This window comes from Podarcis muralis, chromosome 5 (genome assembly GCF_964188315.1).
Source record: "Podarcis muralis chromosome 5, rPodMur119.hap1.1, whole genome shotgun sequence".
In the NCBI taxonomy this organism is placed as follows: Eukaryota; Metazoa; Chordata; class Lepidosauria; order Squamata; family Lacertidae; genus Podarcis; species Podarcis muralis.
This window is the reverse complement of record NC_135659.1, coordinates 50,193,458-50,202,152: the sequence shown is the minus strand read 5'-3', so window position 1 is coordinate 50,202,152 and position 8,695 is coordinate 50,193,458. Positions and strand designations below refer to the sequence as shown.

Sequence of the window (8,695 nt, the reverse complement as noted above, 5' to 3'; positions counted from 1 at the left end):
GATGGTGAATCTTTCCTAGCTCCGCCCCCCCGCCACCATCCTGGATATTATTATTAAGTGTATTAATAATTATAACTACCTGTCAATAGCATTTGACCATTGCACTGCTCATTTTAGTTTTTAAAAAGTCTGCTTGAATTTAAGTTCCAGTTTTTCTGAAAGGTAAAGCTGCCCAAGATTCTAAGAGCTTGCAAATGTTTGCCCTGGAAACCCATTTCAAACATTAGAATTAAAGTAGAGTCCAATTTCATCACTGTGCCCTGACGAACTACAAGTTAAGATGACTTTAAAAACCAGGTCAAGCTGCTAACATTTGGCAGGGAAGCACTGCTTCCTAATATCTGATGGATTGTTTTGCTTAGCTTTTAAGTTTTAGAATATGTGTGTGTGTGTGTGTGTGTGTGTGTCATTCCAGAAAAAAACCCAAATCCAAGAGACTTTGAGCTACACAAGAGCAAAACATGGTGTCCAAATAATTTAAATAGAAGGCAATTATGCAAGAACACAATATAAGATTTCATAGCTGCTCTTTGTTTTGCCCCATGCTTGGGGAGAACAGCCTGATTCAAAAGGATGACAAATCTGGAAGAGCATAAAGAGGCACTGAGTCGGATCCTGAAGCTTCTAAAGGAGCCAATGCTTGGTTATAGTGCTTAAGCTTGAGTTCCTGACAATCATATTGCTCCAACAGGAGGTCAATGAAAGGAACTTTGGTAGTATCTACCTTCCGGCAGCAGTTTGTACCTTGTGAAAATCACTGCAATTTTTATTAGATTTCCATTTAAATATAGCTACATTACAGTACAGGGAAAATAAGGGAGTTTCACTTCCCTCCTAGAAACTCAGTTTTTATTTAACTCCAGATATGTATGGCCATATCATGCCATTGATGCTTTAGTTGAGATTTCTGCATTGCAAGGGGTTGGACTAGATGGTCCAACTCCACAATTCTATGAGTATGTTTACTTGGTACTAGTAAGCCACGCTGAAAGTTCAATTGGGCTTATTTCCTATTTAAAGTTACAAATTGCATTGTTTATGAGTGGCCAGAGTGGGCAGTGATATGGAACAAAGTAAAGCTGCTGTAATCTGTTCTGAATCTAGAGTGCTTTGCCTTTTCATATAACATTTAAAAATGTACTTAAATAGTCTAGGGAACGGAGTCTTTCTGGATGTACCTTTGTGACAAGATTGGCACCAGTGCTCAATGGCAAAAAACCAGCTGTTGTATCAGAAACAGGCAACATGTCATCTTAATAAAGCAGCATAACCACTGATAGCACTCTGTGTATAGCTGCTGAAGTCACAAATATCAGTTGGGAAATGTTAACAGGCTGCCCATCATTATTTCCATAATTTATAACCAGTGAAGTAATCCAGATTCGAATTGGATTTAAGACCAATTAGCTACCACCATTTAGCCAGGCACCTGGGGGCAACCCTCTTTAGCAGGGTTGCCCTTCTGGGGAAGGCAAGTGGAGCTGGGCAAGGGGATGCTCCAGGATGATGGATCATTCTGCACCATTACGGAGCCGCACACCGAAAAGGCTTCTGCGCCGCCTTGCACTTATACAGCACTGCTCCATGTACCCCATCATGCATTGCGCGCCGCCCCCGCCCCTCGCCTTCCAAGCTGTTCCGCGACGCGTCTTCCCTCGCCTTTCCGTCCCCCCGCCCCCTGCCGTGTGGCTCCTCCCACCTCGCGCCGAACTTCGCTACTTCGTCTCCGACGCGCCGCCGGCCCCTTAGAACGCCCTCGCGCGCCGGTGGCCCCACCTCTCGCGATACGTGGCTGAGGGGGCGGGATTGCCGCAGTGCCCGGCGTGCTCGCCTCTGGCAGGAGAGTGGAGATGTCCGCGCGGGAGGCAGATTGCGCTGCCTGAGGTGCTTCCCAGCGCCAACCCCGCCGCCCTCCTCCGCAGCCATGGCCGGCTGCTTAGGCTGCGAGCCCCCGCGCTGAGCAAGTGCCGCCGCCGCCGCCCATCATGAGGAAGGGCCGCTCCCGGGGGGACAAAGCGGGGCCCTCGGCTCTTCAGGTCCCCAGGAGGATGGAGCAGCCCGTCCGGGGCCCCGTAGACGCGGCGGGTCCTAGGAAGGAGGCGGAAGAAGCGGGTCGGGCTGGCGCAGCCTGCAGGGAACCGCCCGAGAAGGTACTGCGGTTGCAGTGTGTGCTTCTATCTCCGGGTCTGTTTAAACTGGAGGTCCGCGAAAGGGGGAGTCCAGAGGCGTCTTTTGCGGTTTTGCTTTCGGAGGCATGTTCAGACAGCGGGGTTTGGGGGGGGGGCAGGGGATGCTCACAGCCCTGGTACTTGGTCGCTGCAAAAGAACTGGGGAGAGAAGGGTCACGTTGTGGACGACGAGCGGTTCTGTGTTGTGGGAGGGTATGCTATTCTAGGCACAGAGGGTTGGGGGGAAGGGGTATTTCCTAAACTGTACTTTGGGCAGCAGGAGAGTCAATGAAGATCGTCTATGCTACTGGTGTCGAGCAATCATTCCTGATGCTCCAGTAAAAAGTGAAAAGATCTCTTAAATTTTTATGGTCTTTGTTGCTTTGACAGACTAATATTACGCATATGGTAAAGGGATTCTGTCTTTAGTAGCCTGGACCTTTGGTTATTCTTTTGGATGGCCTACTTTCCATAAGTCTGTATTTGTGCCTATTTTCTTGATTGCATGTAGGTACCATTTTAGTCAAGGGGCAGCCAGGCATGTTCAATTCCATCCTGGTGTTCTTCAGTTTGCTACTCTGCATCATTTGTTGTAATAAGAATATGTGAAAATATGTGAACATGGGATGAGCAATCCTTTGTTGCCTCTAGTAGTTAAAGAGATCTGGAGCTATCCTGAGGAAGTTTATATAATTCATTACTTTGCCAAATGTGATCTAATCACCTGTTGCTGTTAGTGGTTTGGTGGGAAGGAGGGTGCAGACTGCATATAAATGGTCCTGTTATGGGGTAGGAGTTTCAATTAGATCTTTTAGCTATGTGCTTATATGTACAGCATATGCAGCTTATATGCTGCATTTTTACAGCATTGGCCCCTGCCTGTCTATCATTTCTTATGTATGGTCCAATGCCAGACACCACCAAATACCTTGTGGCAGACTGGCAGTTAGGCTAATGTGTGAATCCAGCTATGGTTGATAGCTTACTCCTAATTAGTAACATCTGAAGAGAGGTGGCATACAAAGGGGGCAATAGGGTTTAGCAGGGTAGCGACTGGACCTAACGTTCAGGCGTCCCTTTACCTTACTTCCCTCCCATCAAAAAAAATATATATATCATCCAATATGTGGAGGGCAACTTCATAAAGCAGAGAGTACTTGTGGAAGCTTCCTGTGTGTGTGCAGTAAAGCACTGGAAAGTTGGATTTTCAAAATGCACAGGGGCTTTTATGAGTACAGTGGTACCTCAGGTTACATACGTTTCAGGTTACAGACTCTGCTAACCCAGAAATATTACCTCTGGTTAAGAATTTTGCTTCAGGATGAGAACAGAAATCGTGCAGCGGTGGTGCAGCGGCAGCAGGGGTCCCATTAGCTAAAGTGGTGCTTCAGGTTAAGAACAGTTTCAGGTTAAGAACAAAAAAAAATCCAGTAGCACCTTAAAGACCAACTAAGTTAGTTCTTGGTATGAGCTTTCGTGTGCATGCACACTTCTTCAGATACACTGAAACAGAAGTTGCCAGATCCTTCTATATAGTGAGAAGGTGGGGAGGGGTATTACTCAGAAGGGTGGTGGGAATGGGTGATTGGCAGATAGCTGTGATGAGCCTGTTGATGAGCTATCTGCCAATCACCCATTCCCACCACCCTTCTGAGATTGCCCTCCAAGGTGTTGGAGAGTGTTGAATGGTGATGAGGGAGGTGAAGATAGGACATCACCAATGCACCTTTTACATAATCTTCACATGATTGTCTTTTTAGGTTGTCTACCACCTTGTGACATTTTATAAGAAAGTGCATCCTATAAATATTTAAATAAATAAATGTTAACTTCTCCCTAATTAACAATGTCTGAAGACGAGTACTATCATGCCTTATCACTGAGCTGCCTACCCTGTTATCATTGATTACTGCTGAATGTGTTGAAGAGTGGCTTAGAGAAGTTAAGCAGTATATAAATTGCTGTATACTTGCCAATTTTTGAACTCAATTAATTAGATATTTCATAGGGTTCTTGCATTTCCATAGCACAATGACTATTCCTTTCCTCTTAATGACTGCAGGGAAGATGATGTACAAAAATACAGAATGTTCATGTCTAAAGGTTTCAAGGACCACAGCTTCCAGATGCACATTCCCAACATATTTGGTTAGATGCACCTCCCCTTTGGGCATTATAGTAAGAAAATGATTGAAGTGTTGTGGAAGAGCATGTCTGTCATTCCTGTAATTAATGGGCACCATCAGATTTATTTTGAAAAACTGCTTTTATCTGCTTTGTTTCTTGTATTTTTTATTGTTGTGTGATATTTTGCATTGAAGTATTGTATGATATTTGCAAATGTCTAGCAGCCTATACATTTTCCAAATAAATAGCATCTGAAAGTTTTTAGTAATTTCATTAAATCTGTTGCTCATTATCTGTTTTGGTAGATGGGTAGCTGTACAAGCAGTGTGCAACTTGAGTATTAGTATGAGAGGAAGCAACTGGTATTGATATGAAAATGGAAAGGGGAGGTCTCAAAATATAAAAAATAAAGAGAGAATGAAGCCCAAAATGTTAACAGCAGGGAAAAAGCCTATCCTTTCTACAGCTTCTAGGGCCTCTGAAAAAACTCTGCCATGGTATAATGACTGACACAGTTGGATTAATTGGCAAAGAATCAGACTTCCTGATAAGTCCAGCTGGATTTTATAAGAGTGGTTTGGCTGGTGATACTCACTTTAAAAAAATAGGAAACTATGTAGTTCAAACTATCTGTAGTTTTTTTTGGTGAATACTAGCTCTCATGAAGTGCGGTAGGTCTTCCTTCACATAGCCTGTATGCCTAATTAGTAAACCACAAGAGTTAGGGGAGTTAGATTTATGTTCTGTACCACCCTGAGATCTATGGATATAGGGTGGTATACAATTTTAAATAACAACAACAATATAAACAGATAACCTGCTACTTATATATAAAATACACATAAACCTTTCTGGCCTGTTCTGAGATCAATAATAATATACTAAAAAGTTTGGAATATATATCTAAATTGTCGTATCAAAAAAGATAACCTGCACATCTTGCTTGCAGGAGTTGCATCTGGCCAAAGGGATAATAACATTTGGAAGCATGAGTGCATTCATGTAACTTGCTTTCTATACAGCCCTGCTGGATCAGATCAAAGGTTATTCTAGTTCTGCTTCCTGTTTCTCACAGTGGCCAACCAGTTGTCTATGAGAAGCCCACAAGCAGGACATAAGGACTTTGAGTCCTTCCTGCTGTTCCCCAGGATCTGGTATCCAGAGACATGCTGCCCCTGATCTTTGAGATAGCATATAGTCATCCATTGATTGGTACTGTGTGTTACCTTGTGTGAAGCCACCCTGAGAACTTTAATTAGAAGTGGAAAGCAGGAAGCCTCTTATTTGGTGTCTGTGATAAGACTACTTTTAAGTTAAGGTTTTGCAAAGTCACTTAACACTACAGCTGCACACAAAAGCAATAATCTGTGAAGAACAAGCAGCTGAAAGTTTTTCGGTAGCATTTGACTTTAGGCAAGTTATCACCAATGGTGCATGTGGACATGTGCCCCTGTTGAATAGGGCCATCTCCCCCACCCACCCCACTCCCGTTGTAGTGTGGTAAATGAACCTGCAAATTAATTCCAAACAAAACTGAACAAAAGTATTTACTCTTTGTCTTAATTAGATCAGTACTGAAGGATAACAAATGGGCTTTGTAATGGTTAATATGGATAGAGTAACTGCAAAGTTCTTTCAGAAATTGGCTGATGAGCTACACATTAATTGCACTGCTGCATATGATTGCAGAAACCACAGGGACATAGTGATGCAGAAGCTGCCTTATACTGAGTCAGAACACTGGCCCATCTGGCTTAGTATTGTCTGCATGGACTAGCAGTGGCTCTCTAGGGCAGAGCTTTCCAAACTCTGTGTAGCGACGCATTAGTGTGTTAGCTACAGCATGTAGGTGTATCGTGCAAATGCTCCTCCCAGGGCTGGAAAGGGGTTAGTTTAACCTCCTGTTTGCTAGCAAAACTGAATTACTGTGTCACGAAATGCTGCATGTCTAAAAAGTGTGTCACCAACATGAAACGTTTGGAAAGCTCTGCTCTAGCAGTTCAGACAGGCTTCTCTCTCAGCCCTACCTGGGACATTCTGCATGTAAGGCACACTAGTCCTTTCCCTAAGAAGTAGGGTTGAGTCCAGATGAGGGGGCCTTGCAAAGGGGCTCTGGGTTTTAGTGATATTTGGGGGCAGCACGAGGGAAGGGAATGTTACTTCATTTGCTACAGATGTGTTTGGAGTTCTTCTTCATTCTGTAGTGAGATCCACCTCTTCTCTTGCCAAGAAAGGACATAGCTTGTGTTCTGTATGTCTTGGGGTGGGGGTCATTTCCCTTACAGCAGCTGCAGCAGCCATTTTAAATAAGGGGAATAGCAGTAATAAGTGGGGGCCAGCAAGATCTTCCTTTTCTTTTTGCAAATGTTTTGCCAAGGCTACGGAGGTTCCCAATTTCCCTTGTTCCCTCTTAGAGTACACTGCTTTTTTGGGGAAAAAACCCCTCATGAAATGTCATTCCTAGCTCACAAGCTCACAAAAATCCTGTTTAGTCCTAAATAGAAATGGCTGTGATGACAGTTAATAGTTCTGGGTATTTTGTCATTTTGCATGCTAAGCGGAAAATGCCCTCTCTTCTCAAGCGAATCATAGGTTTGGCATGTTTTCATGTTTCTTCACAACCAAGAAGTCTAGAACTCAAGAATTTGAAATGAACTATTAGTTGGGGCTAGAAAATTGAAGGCTTAAGGTTTTTTTTTGTGTGTGTAATAGAATACACTAACATTCTTAAGCCATTTTCAGCATCTTAAATGTGCATACAGTACTGTTTTGCACTTTAAAGTTAATTTGAGTTGCATTAAATATAGAGCTACAGTTGTATTTGCAGAGTTTTACTTACTTGGTTCTTGAGGGGTTTTTATTTTTTGCCAGAAACTGTTGTCACAACCACACTAAAGTAAGTATTTCTGCTTAGGAAGGTTTTAAAAATGTTGACCAGAAAAAAGCATATATCAATTATATATCATATAGTTTTGAGCCTCTGAAATTTCTCGTAAGGGTCTCTGTGGATCCTCAGGTCTATTGAGATTGATTCTCAGTGTTGGGACAGCAAATGCGATTGGCACTTCTGCACTGGTACTGTTCACACTCTTGGATTTCACAACTGTGAAATGAATGAGTGTTATGCAACTCCAGTGGAGTATTGTGTTGGAAATGAGAATCTGATCTGGCAGCCCTTTAAGTGCTAGATTGAGGGTTATCAGTATAGAGCCAAGTGCTTCCCATTGGGGATTTGTTCTAATTTTAGGGCAGTTAAAGATTGTTGGGGAATTTGAATAGTAAGGGTGTAGAATCAACTGGTACTGTTCCATATTGCAAGTTCAGGATGCCATTTTAGTTTAGTCTTGCAAGTAAAATAGTTAGGAGTGGTTGAGTCCTGCCTGTCAGATTCCTCTTCTGTGTTCTCACCTTTGCGACTAGCTCCTATCCAGGTTGCACTATCCAGTTCCCTGCTAGGATGTGGGACATTTGCATAGTGTCAGCTGACGTAATTATGAAATTTTGATACAATGATGTGCTTTCCTAAAGTGCAGTTCTTGTAACTGTTCTATCCTTAAAGAGCTACTTTGCAGCTTTGCTCGCACAGCATAGACGGATAGTTTGCCCACTCAAATCCTCCGCTGGTTACAGTTGCTACCTGCTCCAGCCAAACAGATTGGCTGTAAGGCTGGCCCCCTTTCTTGTATACTCCTGCTGTTATATTTTCAAAAGATCTACTCCGGGGGCCTGTTTTTACTAACTAGAGCCGGTGTAATTTAGTGGCTGTGAAACTCTGCTGCAAATCAAGAGGCTCCTGGTTCAATTACCTTGCAAATTAAGGTAAACAGAAGTGGAAAATGTGCATGCACCTTACCTTTCTTTGCACAGTGATTGAGGAACCATGTATAACACACTGCACCTGGAACACTACTTATGGGGAAGTCAAAATTCCACCCTTATGGTTCCCTTGGGACTCCATTGGAGATCTTGCATTCCAGAAGCAGTTATCTCAGAAATATCTCAGAGATATCTCAGAGACAGTTATCTCAGAGAAGTGGGCTCTCTGGAAAGGGTCAACCAAGGGAGATGTTCTCCTGTTAATTTGCTTAGGGGGAAAATTGCACCTGGAGGTACAAAAGCGTACCCCCCCCAGGGGATACTTGGAACAAGATGGTTCCCTTTGAATGGGTACTTTTGCCCCACCCCAGCAGTTTTCCTTTCTACCAGGATATAATTTAGGACCCTCCTGCCTGCCTGCCATCCCATCTCCACTTCCCAATGTGATGGCTGTGTGTGTGTGTGTGTGTGTGTGTCATGTAAGTTGCTGTAGATAAAATACTACACCAGACTTTGATTTAACAGGTGGTATCCAGTTCACACATACTGTTAGTGCAAGGATTTTGCAATGAATCTACCCTCTC

General features: G+C 43.3%; 1 protein-coding gene across 5 annotated transcripts in view; it reads left to right on the top strand.

Annotated features, from left to right (window-relative positions):
* MAST2 (microtubule associated serine/threonine kinase 2) overlaps positions 1 to 8,695 on the top strand; it is a 172,939-nt gene that overhangs the window by 25,823 nt on the left and 138,421 nt on the right. For 2 of the 5 annotated variants that reach the window (XM_028733611.2, XM_028733606.2), the window contains exon 1: positions 1,779 to 2,150. The exons of 1 other annotated variant lie outside the window; for it this stretch is intronic. In XM_028733611.2, the coding sequence (XP_028589444.2) occupies positions 1,986 to 2,150 (165 nt within the window). In that variant the 5' untranslated portion in view covers positions 1,779 to 1,985. Of the gene's footprint in view, positions 1 to 1,774; positions 2,151 to 8,695 lie in introns of those variants that run through there. 2 more of the 5 variants (XM_028733614.2, XM_028733608.2) reach the window with 2 other exon arrangements.